Raw genomic sequence first — 20,213 nt, 5'->3', positions numbered from 1 at the left:
CCGTGAGGTGTCAGGTGAGGGGAAGCTCTTTGGTTTGGGATGTCATAAAAGATTATGCTAAACAAATGCACCTCCTGCTGGAGTCGGTTGAACCTAGAGAAACTCAAACAGTGACCCCCACTGACCTTCTGGAAAGAAACAAACTGTGAGGGAGTTTACACTGTGAGTCCATTGATTGAAGTGAAGATGTTTGAGCTGCACAGTTCTGAATAAATTGAGAATCACAATTTTTTATTTATTTTTTGTTTGAAACAGAGATCACAAATCTCCCATGATTCTGATCAGACAACTTAACCAAATAACATGAAATTTACTAGAGGTTCCGAAAAAATGTTAATTGCTACAATAATTCAATGACTCATTCATAAATTCTTCACTTGTTTCATTACTGGATGAATCAGTGTTTTTTTTTTTTTAATGAATCTCTTGTATGAATGATTCAATGAAAATACATTTTTTTGACAGTCACTTGTCTCCACCAACTGGTGTAACGTTGTAATCGATATAATCATTATTTGAAGCGCCATGTTGCTTTCTAAAAGGGATTTACTTCTTTGATAGTTTCCATAGACATCATTGTTTATATCCAAAGTATAAACTTTTATCCCAGTACTTCTGTGAAAAATATGAATATTTGTAAGAGAGAAATGATGATACTGTGTGGTTGAAAAGACTGATTTGTTTCATACCTATACATGACAACGGGTCTCTGGCTCAGCAGCAGCACGAACACAGTTTTAAATGTTCCGGTGTGATTTTGTTAAAGGTTTAATAGACAATCCAAGTGAATCCTTGTCATTTAGGAATACGATCTAATTAACTTAAAACTTTAATTTATTAACTTAAATAAGATTTAATTAACTTAAGTTATTAACTTAATAACTTAAGGTTTAATTGGCTTAATTAATAGCTGGAATAGCCTATTTTATTAAAGTGCAACAATAACTGTACACAACAATATTTATCTACATCTATTTTTACTTGACACATTTTAAGATTAGAATTTTTTTGTTTAAATATTTGTTGTTTTTATTTATTCATCATTTTATATTTTAGTCATGGCGTCATAGTTTCTGTAGTCCCAGTCTTTCCCTCTGCGTCTACATCTTGGTTTACCGTCATGGCTCTAGACCGCTGGAGAAGTGAGTCAAGTTTTAATATCTGTTATAAAATAGTGTAGTGACTATTTTCCTGTTGTAAGACAGTGAGTCACGGGGAATAGGATTGTTTCTGTCTGGAAAACATTAGGGTTTGCTGCTTCGGGCCGCCTTTGAGCATACACACCCCAGCTGATGACGTGATCTAGTTTTAGACTGAACTAACTCAGTTCTTCTTCTCTTCTGTAGCTGTTACACTCATGAAACTTAAAGGGATAGTTCACCCAAAAATGAAAATTATCCCATGATTTACTCACCCTCAAGCCATCCTATGTGTATATGACTATCTTCTTTCAGACGAACACAATCAGAGAGATATTGAAAAATATCCTGGGTCCTCCAAGCTTTATAATAGAAGTGAAGGGGGGTGGCTTACATTTTCTTTGAAGCCCAAAAAAATTAATCCGTCCATTATAAAAATAGTCCATACAGCTCCAGGGGGTGAATAAAGGCCTTCTGAAGTGAAGTGATGGGTTCTTATAAGAAAAATATAATTTTATATATACCTAATATTTTCATTTTGGTTGCTTCAGGGGATAGTTCACCCAAAAATGATCATTTACTGACTCTCAAGTTGTACCAAACCTGTATGAATTTCTGTCTTCTGCTGAAGACAAAAGATATTTTGAAAAATATGGATAATCAAACAGTTGATGGACCCTTTTGACTTCCATAATATGGAGAAAAAAATACAATGGAAGTTGATGATGCCCATCGACTGGTTTTTCAAAATATATTTTTGTGTTCAGCAGAAGAAAGAAACTCATACAGGTTTTGAACAACTTGAGGGTCAATAAATGATGACAAAATGTTCATTTTTGGGTGAAGTATCCCTTTAACGTGAATGTCACGCCACACAGACTTCTGAAGTTACGACAGTAAAAGAAAATGAAACATCTGAACTGTTAAAGTTGTGAGGCATGCAACAGTGATTGATCCTTTCATCAGTATTGATTAACATCAGATGCATTTAAACAATACATCATGTTGCGGTTGTATTTAATTTACTTTATTGCAATTTCACATTGAAACATGCATTTTCTGTGAAACTGCTTTGAAACTAAATTAATTGAATTGAAAATGATCCAGTACGTTTATAATGTGGGCATGTGGGAAGTAGACAGACAGGATAGATGGCGTTGCGCCAACTATGTTTTAGTGTTGCTAAACCCAGTTTGTAAAGAGTGTAAGTCTTGGCATGATTCCTGTGCTTTCAGTGTTGAGTGGTGCAGATTAAATCTCCCACCATAGTCAAATACCTTCAGTGTCATTCGTTGAGGCCAACACTTGATATTGTACCATGGTGAAAGCTGGACCATTTTGGTGCTAAAAACTTTCTCAACTTAAGTGCTTAATCACACTTTTGCTTTTCAGACGTTTTTTGTTAACAAGAAAAACAAGGCAATGTTTGGGGCATTTTAGCAAACTATGCTTCCTGTGTGAGATCTGTAGTGTATTAGTGTAGTCATTGTGTGTTGTGACGTTTTGTGGGAGAGATGCAAGGAGATATGCAAGAACAAGTCTGTTCGGAACACACACACACACACACCACCCACAGGGAGGAATGTGAGGGGTTGAGATCCCAACATTCCTGTTTTAAAGAGTCCCTCGTTGTTGCCATGTAATTGTGCTTAAAATGGCTGCTTGGAGCAGAAACAAAGTTAAGAATTCACCCTGAATACTCTAATTAAAATTTGCATTGCAAAACGATTGTTAGAGAGCCCACAAAAGAAGCTGGCAAAGATTAATGAAGGTTTATTGAAAGAGTCAAGATTCTACATGAGAGTGGTTATTTTCTTCTCTGAAGTATACTTTAGTTTTTCATGAACATTTTCTTTACTATTGTACCTCTAAGTCTTGTTTGTAATATAGTTCATATTTTAAACCAGCTTTTGTAATAGTGTAGGCCTAAGTTTTCATTTTTAGTAGTTTTAGTCATTTTTATTTGTTTGTTCTTTTTAAATATTGCCATTTAGGTTTAATTTATTTTATTTTTGTAGTTCATTTTTTATTTATTTTTAATTTTAGTGCTTTAATTCTAAAATCAATCTAATTAATATTTATATATCTTTATTTTACCTTATTTCTGTTAACAAAAATGTTTTTAATAGTTTTAGTTTTACTGCCATTGGTGACTGCTGGGTGTTTATGCACATGTTGTTGGTCATTTAAGCTAATTAACATGTTTGTGATGTCTAAATGTTTTTGTGTTTTTAGTTTCAGTAAATTTTGTGGTTGGACTGTAAATTTCTGTCATGTAGAACATCAAACTCTTGTTCGACGAGAAAGAATTCTGTTTTCAACAACATGAGCTCAAGGAATTGGACTCATTACTGCAGAAATGTCCAGCAGATGTTGTTGATAAAGCGTCACAGGCACACGCTGCTCATTCATGACCGGTGCGGATCTGAATGGACGTCACTTCTGTCGTCACACCACCGATGTCTTTTACTGTAGCAGAAACCATAAGGACCACGGTTTATCTGTCAGATCATGTGGTATTCTTATTGTTTGTCCTGTTGGAATTGGAAAATGTTGCTTTTTTGTTAAGTTATTTATTGTAGTTTGTGCCACATTTTACTTCAGACTCTAATGAAGAGCAGATTTGCCCCCTACAGAGATTGCAGGTTTGGTAACTTTACAATAATGTTTCATTAGTCTACACGAACAATGAACAATACTTCTACAGAATTTATTAATGTTAAAGAGGACCTATTATGCCCCTTTTTACAAGATGTAATAGAAGTCTCTGGTGTCTGTGAAGTTCCAGCTCAAAATACCCCACAGATCATTTATTACAGCTTGTCAAATTTGCCCCTATTTGGATGTGAGCAAAAACACTGTTTTTGTGTGTGTCCCTTTAAATGCAAATGAGCTGCTGCTCCCACCCACTTTCCAGAAGAGGGCGGAGCTTTAACAGGTCACGCTTCAGTTACTCAACAACAACAAAACTGGAGAATCTCACGCAGCTAAAATGAGGATTGTCAGTAATGGTGTTCAGCCTTACATTGTTCAAACTGGAGTCGACACTGATGGAGAGACTCAGGAAGAAAAAAAGAAAAAGAAAATATGCCTAATTAGATGAGGATTTGTTTAATATGACAAGCAAAATGTTAGTTTGTTGTTTTGTTGCTTTCTCTTTTTTTTTTTTTAAATTAAATCGTCAATGGCAGAATGGAAGTATTGTTGGTGCGGTGTTTTAACGAATGAAAGCTAAAAAATTATGCATAAAAACGGAACAAAATTAGTCAACAAAAAAACAAAATAACATTTAAAATTTAACTGAAATGGAAGATCAAAATGCATGAAATTCGAATAAAATATCAGATAGCACAAGCATCAGGGCCCAGTTGTTCAAAAGTATGGATCGGAATTTGGATATCGGATTGGATTAAATTTTGAAAATTGTGTGTTCAACTGAGGGGGAAAAAAAATAATTCTGAAATCAGATAGATCACAAAATCCAATCTTGGTTTTGATCTGGATCAAATTACCACTTTGTTGTTCAAAGCTTTTTTGTAAGATTGGGATCCAAAAAATCAGGATCATACTGATCGTAGAAGGGTGGATTCATGGATTCATAATGGAACTTTAAAACTAGTCCAAAAATACAACATTTTTATCATGTAATATACATTTTATTTATACTTTTTATTATTATTGTTATTATTATTATTTTTATTTTGCCCTTGATTAGTTTAACTGTTAAAGTAATAAATTAGAAGTTAACCATTAGACTACCTATTAAGCCTTTTGGTAACCTACAGTAAAGTAAAAAAGAAAATAATAAAATAATAAAATAAAATAATCCTCAAACAGCTTTAAATATAATATATATATAATTTAATGTTTTTCTATCACAGTTTGTAAACTACATTGGAACAGTAATAAGAGATGAACCAGTCAAAAGCTCTTTGCGAGCGAACGCAAAGTTTCTCGGGTAAACACTATTCGAAACCTTTCTGAGAGAACACAAAATGATTGAAATCTTTTTTTTTTTTTTTTTTCCCATCTCTTATTCTTTCCATCACCATGTCTCTTTAGGGACTCCGTAAGAGCAATAGTAATCCAGATTTGGTAATATGAGAGAATGTGTATCTGGATCAGGGTGATCCAATAGCTTTGAAAAACTGACACCAAAAGTAGGACGGCTTACCGTATCCTGGATGGCAAAACATGGGATTTCCAAATCCAGATCATTCTGATCCAGATTTAACTTTTTGGACAACTGGCCCAAGAGTTTATTAGTTGAGTCCTAATGTTGGTGGTGAATTAACTTAGGACCGTGTTTATTCCAGACACGTACGAATGCCCTCTCTGTTTCTGAATGAAAGTAGGATTGAATCCTCCTTTTATTTGTTAGTGAATAAGCACGGTAGTCTTCCGCTGCATTCTGGGATAATTGAAGATGCTGGGTGTGATTGGTGTGCGTGTGTGCCAGGTCTGCAGGGGCCTGGCGCAAAGTTCAGTACAAGGCTTGGCACAAAACCTCATCGCCCAGTGCCAACCATATGGACCATGATGCCGAAATGGAGAGACTGGCCCTTGTCCACCACAGAGGAAAATCTCTCCATCAGACGTAGTGCACTGTTTCTGAACTCTTCCAAGGGGGCACTTTTGTTTAATCATTTTGGAAGAATTTTTGTGATTTTAATACATTTGATGTATTATTCATTTAACATGGTAAGAACGTGAGTTTGCGATTGAATGAAAACTAAGTATATAAAAGCACCCGATTAGACAAGAAGCATCTGTTTAATCGGCATGCAAACTGTTGATTTGTTGCTTTTTCTTACCAAAATTTGTTGTTTTTTCTTCGTCATTGGCAGAATGGGACTATTGTTGGTACTGTGTTATAAGAAAATAAAACTAAAATGCATACTAAACTAAAATAGCCAGTCCAAACATACAAACATAACATTATGAACAATTACAATTAAAGCTGAAACTGGAAATTAAAATGAATGTATTAAAATGTATAAGAATAGCTTGACGATGACTTAAGTGAATTGGTTCAACTAAGGATAAATTCCCACAATTGATTGTTGTTTCAATTAATGATCAATTGGTCAGTTTTAACACTTTCAAATTAGTTTTTCAACATCATTTGAAAGTTTAACCACTGGAAACTGAATCTCCGGTGTAGTGCATAGGGACAATGTGTCGAGACTAATCAGACACCGTTTTACAGCTGGAGTGTGTTTGGATTGGATTGATTGCTCAGATTTGACCGGTCTTGATTTACTGTGCTCCACAGAATAAGAGCAACAGCTGACACAGTGCTGGAAGATCATCAATCATCAACCAGCATATCATTACTTATTTAGTTTATACTTTTATTGTAGCATTTACACAAGTAAGTAGTTCTTATGTTCATTAAAATCAGCCTTGGACCCTTGGTTAATTATGTTTCGAAATAAACGGCTAGCCTACCTAATCCATTGCATGGCTTGAAGACATTAATACATTTAGTGTACATAACTACACTGCTCGCGTGTCTGCTGCACGGGAACTGATTCATAGCATTTGATTTAACAGTTAATTGCATCCATATTTCTTAAATGTATGCAAATATTGCTGTTTAATATTGCTATTTGTTGGAGCATATAAGTGAATATATGGTGCATATTTTTTTTTGTTTTTAATTAAAGGCCTTTTTCAGCAGCATTCATTTTGGAGAATTGATTCTATTAATGTTATTATTTATTGAACATGGTGTTGTTTTTATTGTAATGCTGCACTTTTTGCTAAAAAAAAAAAAAACATGCATCGTGATTAGCAAAGCTAAAATAACTGGTTTGTGTGAGCCGTGTGTGCTGTCATGTTTTCGTGGATGAGGTGACTTGTTTACTCCTGGGGCTGTTAGTGTTAAGACTGAATATTAGTTCATCAAGGGACAGTTAATTTTAGCACCGCCTGGAGGTCTACTTATACTCCTGAGCTTTATTACCACAGTCATCTTGGTCATAAGAAAACTTGTATTTGAAGCACATTGAGGGTGTTTACATGAGTTTAATAATCTCACACTGGTTACACCTATTAAACTGACTGCACAATAAACAAACACCTTGAACTGTGCTCTTTTATCTAGTAAGGATGGACACGCCTACAGTTTTGCTTGTCTCTGTGGTTTCGTTTTGCATGTAAACAACTTTAACATCTATACAGCAGCTTATCCTTTGGACCTCATTTATGAAACATGAGCAGTTTTTCTGCATTAACTGTTTAAAACTTTCTCATGTGAATTAATATTGTCGCATCAGACCGTCTTCAAATGTTAAACACCATCTTTTCCACAATACACACTCCACCCTTTTGTTTTGGAAGCGTGAATCGTTGTTTTTGGCTGCAGATTTCGTTCCTGGTTTCATGTTGATGCTTGTTCGATCCATAACTGTTACATCTCTTTAGTTGCAAATTGTCTTTGTCTCTCTTTCTCAGGTGCACATTTCGGTTCCCCAGTACGAACATCAAAATCACGTTCACGGCACTGGCGAGCGTCAAGCGTGAGAAGAGGGAACCGGAGTCTCCGGTGAAAGCTGTTCAGCCACAGATCTCCCCTTTAACCATCAACATTCCCGATAACATCGCTCACCTCATGAGCCCCTTGCCCTCGCCCACCGGCACCATCAGGTACAAACACACACAGGTCGAAAGGCTGAGCGATTTTGTAAAATATTCACAATAAATAGATAGCTAGATCTGCATAGTCTGTAGTCTCAAATATACTTTATAATCTAATATAGTAATTATACTTTTTTATTTTTTTTTTATTTACCACCTTTCCAACACCTAAGGTCACTTTACAAAGACAGGTTCAAGGAGCAGAACCAAATGAACATTAACATCAAAGCACAATACACACAGCAAGGGCTGAAAGTATTATACAGAGGTTGCTTACAAAGTTAGGTTAGAGAGAATTTTTTTTTTTTTTTTTTTTTTTTTAAGAGGGATTCGAACAAATAACATCCCTAACAGGGTAAAATTTACAGACTGAGGTGGGAAAAAGCTGTCTTTACCACTTTACCAATGTGATCATTAAATGAAAGAGTGGAATCAATGAGAACGCCAAGATTTTTAACTGTTGTAGAGGACATTATCAAGTCACCATCCAAATATATCAGTTAACCGGATAGTTTAGATGCAACCGATTTAGAGGCGATCAGTATTGCCTCCATTTTAGCAGTTAAATTTAAAGGATTAGTTCACTTTCAAATGAAAATTTCCTGATAATTTACTCACCCCCATGTCATCCTAGATGTTCATGTCTGTCTTTCTTCAGTCAAAAAGAAATTAAGGTTTTTGATGAAAATATTCCAGGATTATTTTCCTTATAGTGGACTTCAATGGACTCCAAATGGTTGAAGGTCAAAATGACAGTTTCATTGCAGCTTCAAAGAGCTTTAAACGATACCAGACGAGGAATAAGGGTCTTATCTAGAGAAACCATCACTCATTTTCTAAAAAAAACAATGAAAATGTATATGCTTTATAGACACAAATGATCGCATCACAAGTGGTTCCACCAGAATGCAATTCCGTATTCTTGAAAAAGCTTATGCTGTATGTCCTACGCCTTCCCTATTCAGCTAGGAAAAAAACAGAACTTGCGCTGCGTTCATTCCGTAAGCTGAATAGGGAAGGCGTAGGACATACAGCATAAGCTTTTTCAAGAATACGGAATTGCATTCTGGTGGAACCACTTGTGATGCGATCATTTGTGTCTATAAAGCATATACATTTTCATTGTTTTTTTAGAAAATTACCTTTAAACATTTGGAGGCCATTGAAGTCCATTATAAGGAGAATAATCCTGGAATGTTTTCATCAAAAACCTTAATTTCTTTTCAACTGAAGAAAGAAGGATATGGACATCTTGGATGACATGGGGGTGAGTAAATTATCAGGAAATTTTAATTTGAAAGTGAACTAATCCTGTAAAGTAATTTGCCTCCAGCCAAAGCTTGAGTTCCTTGATGCAAGTTGTTAAAGGGTTAGTTCACCCAAATGAACATCCTGTCATTTATTACTCACCCTTATTTCGTTCCACACCCGTATGACCTTCTTTCATCTTCAGAACACAAATTAAGATATTTTTGATAAAATCTGATGGCTCAGTGAGTCCTGCATATCCAGCAATGTCATTGAACTTCTCAAGATCCAGAAAAGTACTCGAAACACATTTAAAACAGTTAATGTGAGTACAGTGATTCGGGAGTGCCAAAGTCACATGATTTCAGCAGTTTAGCATTTTGACACGCGATCTGAATCACTGATTCAAAACAAAATATTTAAAGCAGTGTTTTGAAATCGGCCATCAATAGTCATTATTTTGGGGTTTTTTGGCGCACAAAAAGTATTTTCATCGTTTTATTATATTAAGATTGAACCACTGTACTCACATGAACTGATTTAAATATGTTTTGAGTACTTTTCTGGATCTTGAGAGAGGAAATGTCATTGCTGGCTATGCAGGCCTCACTGAGCCATTGGATTTCAACTAAAATATCTTAATTTGTGTTCTAAAGATGAATGAAGGTCTTACGGGTGTAGAACGACATGAGGGTGAGTAATAAATTACAGAATTTTTATTTTTGGGTGAACTAACCCTTAAATGTAGGAGGAGGAAACACTGAGGTGTGCTAAAATCTGAATGTCATCAGCGTAGTTACTGGCTGCAGTTAACAGGAGTTTGCATTGGAATAATAACTGAATAAATAAACAATTGAGCAAGATTGACATGCAAAATGCTGGTTGGCAGTTTTGTTGCTTTTTCCGCAGTTTTGTTGCTTTATCACTTAATAATTTTTTTTTATTATTAGTTTTTGTTTGTCTATTTAGTTATTATTTCAGTTTTAGTGAATTTAGTACTTCAGCATTTTTCAATGACCTAAATCTTTTACAATTATTTTTAAAAATATTAATGAAAACAAAACTTACTGACAGATGAGATGCAATTGATATAGCAGAATCATATGGAAGTTTTTCTGATCTTTGAAGATTTAAAACGAAACAAATGCTGACGTGCTTCATTAGGGTTGGTGTTTTTTGAGTGTCTGTATTTTGAATTGTGGCTGCAGCTGCGTCCTTTATGGGCCACTTCTGATTTAATTGATTTAATTGAGTTTGGCTCCCACATAAATGAGGCAGTTTCCTGTTCTGCTGAGAAAATTAAACTTCCTCCTTCCCTGCGTTCTATCCGCTCAACAAAATGGTTTTGGAGTGTGTGGTAATGCATTTTCCCTGTCGTTTCTCCATCAGCGCTGCTAACTCATGCCCGTCCAGTCCACGTGGTGCAGGATCGTCCGGCTACAGGCTGGGCCGAATCGTGCCTGACCTGCAGCTCATGAATGATAACTCTCAGTCCGAGAACGACAAAGAAGCGTCAGAAGGAGACAGTCCAAAGGTGCCAAATGCTTTCTGTGCTCATCTCTTGATCTAAATCATGCTTCTAGAGAGATCTACACTACCGGTCAAAAGTTTGGACAAATTGTGAATGCTTAGTTTTATGTGTATACAAATTATATAAACAGTATTTATTCTTATATAAAGAGTAATATTGTGGAAATATTATTATTCAAAATAACTTTTTCTGGTTATTATCAATGTTGGAAACAGTTGTGCTGCTTCATATTTAAACGCAACCTCTGTGAGCAGAAAAGACTCAAATTTATTCCAAACTTTTGGTACCAATAGTTTATAATACCTGGAGAAAACTGTCCATCTATTCTGAACGAATCTGAATGATCTTTAGTTCATCTTAAAGGTCAAATCTCTTTCTCTCTAGGACGACTCCAAGCCTCCGTACTCGTACGCTCAGTTGATCGTCCAGGCGATCACGATGGCGCAGGACAAGCAGTTAACACTAAACGGAATCTACACACACATCACCAAGAACTACCCGTACTACAGGACGGCAGACAAGGGCTGGCAGGTCAGTTCCACGCCGTCAGATCAACCAAAGACACCCTCACAGAGAGTTACAGTGAATCATGAACAATATCTGGAAAACTTAAAATGCAATAAACTCAACAATCATGGAGTGCCTAAGAGTAGAAAAAGGCTTGTGTGTGTTTAGTATATGATTTTAGGTAATTTGCCTCCAACCAAAGCTTGAGTTCCTTGATGCAAATTGTCAGGAAAAACTGAGGTGGGAGATGTACTAAAATAAATCTGAATGTCATCAGCATAACAGTGGAAGTTAAACCCATAGCGTTTGATTATTTGTCCAATTGCTAACATATAAATAGTGAAAAGAATAGGGGCCCAAGACCGAACCTTGAGGTACACCAGAACTGATGGATTTGGTGGATGATTTGTGCTTCTCATTGTTGCTATCAAACTATCATAAGTGTAATTTTAATTACCTCATCTGTTGACATGATCCCGTTTTAAGTAGAAAAAAGTTACACTCCGTCCCGCTTTCTTTGTGTGTAGTAGATGATTTTTACAGTCATGTTGGATGAAGATTTCAGTTGACAGTGTGAATACATTTCTCCGTTTCAGAACTCGATTCGTCACAACCTGTCCCTGAATCGGTACTTCATCAAAGTCCCACGCTCACAGGAAGAGCCGGGCAAGGGTTCGTTCTGGAGGATAGACCCGTCATCCGAGAGCAAACTCGTGGAGCAGGCCTTCAGGAAACGCAGGCCGCGGGGCGTCCCCTGCTTCAGGACCCCACTGGGACCCCTCTCATCCAGGTCAGGGTCAGAACATGAACCTTTATGACGTACGATTTTATAGAACTCGAAAATATTAGCGGAATAGTTTGAATGCTATGTATTTTTGCCTGTAAAATATCACACAATCTTTATTTTTGTCTCAAAACATGAGTTATGATGATCTTATAATGTTGCATTACACAATACCATTTAAAAGTTTGGGGACAGTGAGATTTTTTTTTTTTTTTTGAAGCCTTTGAAGACTTTGTTCACCAAGTAATTTATTTGTGTGATCAAAGCTGGATTTTCAGCATCATTTCTCCAGTCTTGTGATGCTTCATATGTTCTTGTAGAAACCTTTATTCATCATTCTTTGATGAACAGAAAGTTTAAAAGAACAGCATTTATCTGAAATAGAAATCTTTTGTAACATTATAAATGCCTTTACTGTCACTTTTTTGATCAGTTAAATGTGTCCTTGCTGAATAAAAGTATTGGTTACTTTTGAATAAAAAATCTTACTGACCCCAAACTTTTGATGGCTAGTGTATGTGAAATGCATCCTGATGTGTTGGTCTTTGATGGCAGGAGCGCCCCAGCATCACCCAATCACTCGGGCGTACTCTCCGCCCACTCCAGCGGCGTCCAGACTCCCGACAGCCTATCACGTGAAGGCTCACCTGTTCCCATGGAGTCAGAAACCGTCTCTGCTCCGCCCCCTGCTGCTGCTGCCATCCAACCCAAACTAGCTGTGATTCAAGAGGCCCGTTTTACCCAGAACACCTCAGGTATTCAAACACTGATTAACAAACATTCGCTTATGTTGATCTTTTATGCTTAGAAATTCATAATCTTTATTTTTTTTATTATTATTATTTTCTGACATTATAATTTTTTATAATCTGACATTATAATCTGTGCAATCAATGTAATCGGTGTAATCAATATAATCATTATTTGAAGCTTAAAGTTACTTTAAATAGGTAATTTGCTCTATTTTGATCGCTACCATAGAAATCAGTAGATGTGTTTCCATTATCCTTCAAATTGCACAAATGGAAATTGCGAATTGAAAATACACCCATGCGAATCCACACAACTGCAATGGAAATGGGTTACAGGTCACCTGATGTACAGTCTACAAGATGTTTAATAGTTTCTTTTTTTTCATCCATATTTTAATTTTTATTCACAATCTTACAGGATAAGCAAGTGGGCCTAGGCTATGCATTTATTTATATTATGAAAAGAAAGTTGAACAAAGACTGTGCGTCACTTTTCAGTTTTCATCTTGAACAGTTGTTGCGGATCGTGAGTCAATATCATTGTGCCTGCTGCAGCCATGGTACGGCAGCAAAGTTTCTTGATTATTACGTTGGAATGAGAGTATAGTTCCTAGCCATATCGGCCTAGAAAATCTCAACATATCATTTTCCATCGGTCTTAGTACACGATTTAACTACAGAAGAGTCAAGTTTTAAATTGGAAAAATATCAAAACTCTTTGGTCATTTTTGAGCGAGATGCTAACGGCCTAATCAGATTCAATGAACTATGCTAAGCTATGCTAAAAGTGGTACCGCCAGACCCGGAGATCGGCTGAATGGATTAGAAAACGGTAAAACTCAACTGTTTAACTCTAGAGGAGTTGGAAAATGAGCCTATTTTCAAAAAAACATGGATAGTTCCTTTAATGCTTGGACAACACACCTACGTCTCCTGCTATTAAAATGAATGGCTAGTGCAGTGGCTGCGATATACTTAAACCTACTAACATCCGTTGCCATGATTTTTGGAATGACTTATCATGAGAGGAAAAAAATAATAACATCAGTTACTTGAAACATTATCTGTCATTTCTCAATAGTTTTTTATTGATATTTAGAAACTATTGCAAAAGTTTTGCGGAAATCTGTAATGTAAATCCTGCTAGAGTTTATATCCAAACTTTAAACATTTTTAGCCTATTACTTCTGTTAAAATATGAATATTTGTAAGAAAATAATGATACTGTGTGGTTGAAAAGACTGTTTGTGATGCTGTTTCATACCTATACATGACAACAGCTTTCTCAGAGATTTGTATGTTTAACAGACACAGGCGAATCCTTGTCATTAAGGAATAAGATCGCAGTTTGAATCAAGATTGTGGTCTTTTAACGATAAATCATGCAGCTCTAATATTAGTTTACATAAGATCACTAAGTAGTGCATGTTTTCTCTCTCAGTGTCTCCCATCACCACCCAGCCGGTTCTGATTGCGGTCCAGCGTCCGTTAACGCAGACGATCAAACCCGTCACATACGCTGTGGCCACCCCCGTCACGTCCTCCACCTCTGCGCAGCCGCTGATGCAGACGGTGCACGTGGTGCATCAGATCCCTGCGGTGGCCGTCAGTACCAGCCTGCAGCCCGCCATCAAAGCAGAACCGCTGGAGAACGGAGAGTACGAGGAGGTCAAAGGTGAGGAGTTGGGTCAAGGAACTTGAACTGATTTGAATTTATTCAGATAATGATTGTAACGAACATGTGTTCTGTCTCTCTTTAGTGAAGGTAGAGTCAGTTCCTGGCATCGCTCACGGCTCTATAGGCTCAGCCAATAGGGTCATTCAGAGCAGCACCACAGCCACGCCCCTTCAAACGGTTACCATTGTGCAACAAGCCCCATTGGGCCAGCACCAACTGCCAATCAAAGCCATCACCCAAAATGGCACTCATGTAATGCCCATTGCCACGGCGATACAGAGCCAGGCTAACTCAGGTATTCCATTATTATTAATGTAATCAGAGGGAATATAATATTGATAAAAATGTGGAACCAAAAATTATTTAGACACTTTGACCTGACCATGTTTTGCTTAAAGCATTCGTCAACTTTAAAATTAAAATTTTCTGATAATTAACTCACCCCCATGTCATCCAAGATGTTCATGTCTTTCTTTCTTCAGTCAAAGAGAAATGAAGGTTTTTGATGAAAACATTCCTGGATTTTTCTCCATATAGTGGACTTCAATGGAGCCCAAACGATTGAAGGTCAAAATTACAGTTTCAGTGCAGCTTCAAAGGGCTTTAAACAATACCAGATGAGGATTAAGAGTCTTATCTAGAGAAACCATCACTCATTTTTTAATTTTTTTTTTTTTTTATTATATACGTATTTAACCATAAATGCTCATGTTGGACTACCCCTCTTGTTCTTCTTCTTCTTCTCTATTTGAATTCCAGCAGTGTAGACGCTGCTAAGTGTATTACTGCCCTCCTCAGGTCAAAGTTTGAACTAATTGTTATATACTTGCATTAGCATATTGTATATGACAATTTAGTTCAAACTTTGACCTGTGGAGGGCAGTAATACACCTAGCAGTGTCTACAGTGCTGGAATTCAAATAGAGAAGAAGAAGAGAGCTAGTTCAAGATGAGCATTTATGGTTAAAATGTATATTTTTTTTTTTTATTAAGAAAATGAGTGATGGTTTCTCTAGATAAGACACTTATTCATCATCTGGTATCATTTAAAGCCCTTTGAAGCTGCACTGAAACGGTAATTTTGACCTTCAACTGTTTGGAGGCCATTGAAGTCCACTATAAGGAGAAAAATCCTGGAATGTTTTCATCAAAAACCAACTGAAGAAAGAAAGACACGGACATCTTGGATGACATGGGGGTGAGTAAATTATCAGGAAGTGAACTAATTCTTTAGGTGTTATCTAACATAATTAAGATCAATTTTTTTTTCTGAGAGTTTAACTCTGAGATCTAGTCATATTTTATTACCTTTTTTTTTTTTAATTATAGTGAATAAACTGTAATAATGAAAATGTTCAAGGTGTCTAAATAAATTTTGGTTTGACTGTGTGTGAGTGTGTGTGAGTGTGTGAAAGTGAACAACAACAAAAGAAATACACACATTAAAGTAAAATAAAGGTGATAATTTGACAAATTTCTACCAAGTGACAGATGAATTGGCATCAAAGTACTTTTTGACTGGGTGAAGGAAAACATTTAATGGCATAGTTCACACAAAAATGAAAATGATCCCATGATTTACTCACCCTCAAGCCATCCTATCTTATTTCCGCCAAACGCAATCAGTTATATGAAAAATATCCTGGCTCTTCCAAGCTTTATAATGGTAGTGAAGGGGGGTCAAGATTTTGAAGCCCCCAAAAAATGCATCCATCCATCATAAAAGTAAACTGTTTGTCTGAAAGAAGATACACCTAGGATGGCTTGAGGGTGAGTAAATCATGGGATAGTTTTCATTTTTGGGTGAACTATGACTTTAAGACTTGGGAGGGAATCTTATTTTTAATGTCTCTCTCTGTTTGTCTTCAGTGTCGAGTCCATTACACATGTTGGCCGCTCACGCCTCGGTGTCCGCCTCTCTCCCCACGAAGCGGCAGAACGGTGAAAAAGCGAGCGAGTCGCCGGAGAGCAAACGATTGAAAACTGAGGATGAAGAACAGAAAATCACCTCCAACCCGAACGGAACCGCTGCGGACACAGACTCCACCAACCAACACGGCAACCACAACTAGTTACCCATTAAACACCACCACCACCACTTTCCCTCCTTCTGTTTTTCTCTTTTTTTCCTTTTTCTTCGTTCTCTCATCACGGTTTCTCTTCCATCCAGCTGACGGTGCCAAAACTGAAGGCTTTCAGGCTGGACAACCGCTGTTAACCCTTTCAAGTGAAGCAAAAATGAATTCCAATGTCAAAAAAGAAAACCAAACGCATAAAATACCGTCCGTTACTGTTGTAATATGTTTTTTTTCCGCAGCAACCAGCTGCCTGTTTTTCTGTTTTATGACTTGAGCCCGATTGAACAAGAACTCACACCTCGAAACACAAGAGCAACTGCCATCTGGTCCATAACTGGGCATTTTATTACAGACTTTCACAGACCCTGCAGATGTTGCCCGATTGGAGGCGTTTGATTGGCTTGGATTCTGATATTTAGCAACTCGCGGCCAAAATTGGAAGCAAAAAAACGCGCTCTGTCCCGGATGTTTTGCGACATGCGATGCCCTCCGGATGCGCAGATGTTGATCCTATCTGGACCGTCGGAACCCGAAAGATTCTAGAACCTCCAGAACCCTTGTGGTGTTCACAGTAGACTGAGAATTCCAGAACTCCCGCTTGTGGAATCTGGATCTCTGACAGCGGAACATGGGCTTCGATCCAACATTCCAAGTTTGGCATTCAGATTGCGGAGGGTGAAAAGCCAAGAGGATGTCCTGGAATGGAATTACACACCATGAACCACAAATAGGTTGTTGTTTTTTTCTTTTTCTTTTTTATAGTGCATACTAGGGCTGTATGTGGAGACTGTCTTCAGCCAAAGGGATCAAAATATTCCAAAACACATCAGATATTCCTAAACTTTCGGCAGCTAGCCTGACAGCATCCCCTACAATCCCCTGCAATCGTCGTAGTGGATAATATGCAGTATTTTGTCGTTCATATGTGGAGCGTAGGATCTGGGCGTGTTTTCATTTATAGAGACGTTTTAAAAAGTAATAATAACAATAACGATATATAAGCAGCAGCATACGAGCAGAAGAGGATGTGGGACGTCTGGACTGTGTCTCTTTTCTGTTCTGTGAAACTAAGTGTAGATTCTTTTCTAAGATGGAGAAAATGTATTAATGGAGTATTTCCTTCCTATGTTTTTCCTTTGTTTATTTTTAAATCCGACTTTGTGACACCGACATATTTTCATACTTGCACAGATGCTCGAGTGGACGTGTCATTTCCATGTGTAGTTGAACTGTTTTCATCCACCTTGCATGTAACGGACTAGACAAACATACCTGATCTGTCGATTTAAACATAATCTGGGAGAAAAAGAAGAAAGAAAAAAAAAAAAAACAAGAACCTGCTTTGAATCTGACCAGATCTGCACTTGATTAGTCTTTTTTTGTTTTGTTTTGTTTTGTTTTGTTTTGTTTACTTTTTCCCCGTTTTCTTTTTGTTCCCTTTTCTTTTTAGGCTGTATTGGTGTAGGCCGATTGTGTCTGCTTAATTTGATTCTTGTCAGGCCCACGAGTCTGACTGATTATATATGTTTCAAACAAAAGCAAAAAAAAAAAATATGATTGTTTGTTCTGCTTCAGTGGGTCAATGCTTTTTTTTTTATAAATTAATTTAAAACCTTACACTTATGATGTTCTTGTCTTTTCTTCTGTTAAATTATATACATGTGCATTTACAATTTCTCATGTGGGAAAATTTAGATGATTTATATTGTCTGCAGAGGTGTATACAAAGCTTTTATGTTTTTAACAAAGTCTCTTATACTCTCAAGCCTGCATTTATTTGATCAAATATACAGCAAGATATTAATATTAAAATATTACAATTTGAAGTAACTGTTTTCAATTGTAATATATATTTAAAATGTAATTAATTCCTGTGATCAAAAGCTGAATTTTCAGCATCATTACTCCAGTCTTCAGTCATATGATCCTTCAGAAATCATTCCTATATGATGATTTGATGCTCAGGAAACATATCTGATTATTATCTGTGTTGAACACATTTCATATTTTTGTGGAAACATTGTATTCATTTTAAGCCAAGATTTTTCTGGCTTGTCGCACCATTGGCGCCACATGATGTTGTTAAATATTCTCTAATTAATCAAACATTAATTTATACATTAGTGAACTTAAGATCACTAACACTAATTCAACAACTAGTTTAAATATTGAATTTTGTTCATTCTGTTGCTATTTCTATCTGTGGTTTTTAAAAGCAAGAAAACTTCCTGTGTGAATGTTGCATAACACAGTAATTGCAAAATTAAATAAGTTTAGTTAAATGTCCCAAAATAATGGTCCTATTCTCATTAATAAGATGTGATATTCATAATCAATTTTCATATTGCTGAAGACATTGAAATAAGCGAGTACTAGAAATATGGCTGTTCCTCAGCTGACCACTGTGTGGCGCTGGTGTGTAAGCGTCCCTAGGTTGTAATGTGGCAGAACTCTCAAATGGCTTCTGATATTAAGTATGAAAAGGTGAATTTCAAGTCCTGTCGTCCTACAGATGATCTTAACACCTGCTGTATTGTTAATCTGGTCTAGATTTTTTTAATGCACACTGCAAATAGTTTAACTTTTAACCTCTTTTCATAAGGTGAATCTCGAGAGAATACAGATCTCTTAAGTGCACTGCTAGTAAAGATGATTTGATTGGCCTGTACGCCTCTCCTGAGGGACCCGTCCTCTCCTTGTTGAGTTTTGACCTCTTTACAGGCTGAATTTAAACATGCATGATGGCGTCAACACGCCTCTCGTCTGTTCAGCCTAAGATTTGGTGTTAAAGGTGCAATATGTAAGAATTTTGCAGTAAAATATCCAAAAACCACTAGGTCAGTGTTATATATTTTGTTCACTTGAGTACTTACAATATTCCAAATATTTGCAACTATTTGTAAATCTTAAGAAAATTGCAATTTTAACCAAGGCTCCGGGACGTGTGAGGAGTCACCTGTCAATGGCGTCATACCCACGTTACCCTCGGTTTCTGGTTTTATTTTGTAGAAGACGCTTTAATATATACATGTTTTAATAGACAAGGGACCAACTGTTTTTATATATTTATAGACAGAAAATTAATTGTTGAGATATAGCTCAACACATTTAGTCTTATTGTTTAAATTTAATTCTTGATTTTTTTATTTTTTTTTATTTATTTTTTTTTTGCGAGTACCACGCTTTACCATGCCTCAGAGAAAAACACTATTTTGTGAAGTAGCTAACATAGCATAATCAGATGCAGCTTTATTTTTAGTAACAGTAATACCGCATTTTCTACATCATACGTATTAAAATTATTTGCATGCCATTTATCAACACAAGCCATCCAGCATTTAATATATTCTAAAATCGATCTATCTTACTGCAGTGTGCAACAGTGTCTCACAGCAGCCGCCGAGCGAACGCACAGAGTAATGTTATAACATTATTTTCAACACTCAAATGTATCTAATATGATAAACAGAGCTGTGTTACCTCATACTCATGATTGGAAAAGCGGAAGTGGCGCTGGCGACTGTGTCATAATAAAAGTTCAGCTGCGCGCGGCGTTGCACAATCGCTCCAGCTCCTCATTCAGCTCCACAACACTCGCTCCTGCTCTGCTTCATACTAAAGTAACATTAATAATCGCATCCATGAACATGATTTCTTCCTGAGTCCTATCCCGATTATTTCCACCGGCTGTGATGTGAAGACCACATGTCCAAAGATTCTGCATATTGCAGCTTCAACGGCCATTGCATTCACAAAAAAGTGATTTGAAATGCTAAAACAATAAATGTAGTATTGAACCTGAGAGTATGGTGTGATTTTGTTTTTTTTTTGTTTGTTTTTTTTTCGAGATTTTT

At 36.5% G+C, this 20,213-nt stretch overlaps 1 protein-coding gene across 6 annotated transcripts in view; it reads left to right on the top strand.

Annotated features, from left to right (window-relative positions):
• Nucleotides 1-18,406, top strand: part of foxk2b (forkhead box K2b) — a 50,377-nt gene extending 31,971 nt beyond the window's left edge. For 3 of the 6 annotated variants that reach the window (XM_067381231.1, XM_067381232.1, XM_067381229.1), the window contains exons 7-14: nt 7,599-7,790; nt 10,419-10,563; nt 10,945-11,091; nt 11,664-11,863; nt 12,407-12,606; nt 14,045-14,278; nt 14,364-14,576; nt 16,151-18,406. In XM_067381231.1, the coding sequence (XP_067237332.1) occupies nt 7,599-7,790; nt 10,419-10,563; nt 10,945-11,091; nt 11,664-11,863; nt 12,407-12,606; nt 14,045-14,278; nt 14,364-14,576; nt 16,151-16,353 (1,534 nt within the window). In that variant the 3' untranslated portion in view covers nt 16,354-18,406. The remainder of the gene's footprint in view (nt 1-7,598; nt 7,791-10,418; nt 10,564-10,944; nt 11,092-11,663; nt 11,864-12,406; nt 12,607-14,044; nt 14,279-14,363; nt 14,577-16,150) is intronic. The other 3 variants (XM_067381230.1, XM_067381235.1, XM_067381236.1) reach the window with 3 other exon arrangements.
• Nucleotides 18,407-20,213: the final 1,807 nt, after the last annotated feature.

This window comes from Chanodichthys erythropterus, chromosome 3, assembly GCF_024489055.1.
Source record: "Chanodichthys erythropterus isolate Z2021 chromosome 3, ASM2448905v1, whole genome shotgun sequence".
Taxonomy (NCBI): domain Eukaryota; kingdom Metazoa; phylum Chordata; class Actinopteri; order Cypriniformes; family Xenocyprididae; genus Chanodichthys; species Chanodichthys erythropterus.
This window is presented reverse-complemented; position numbering and strand designations above follow the sequence as displayed.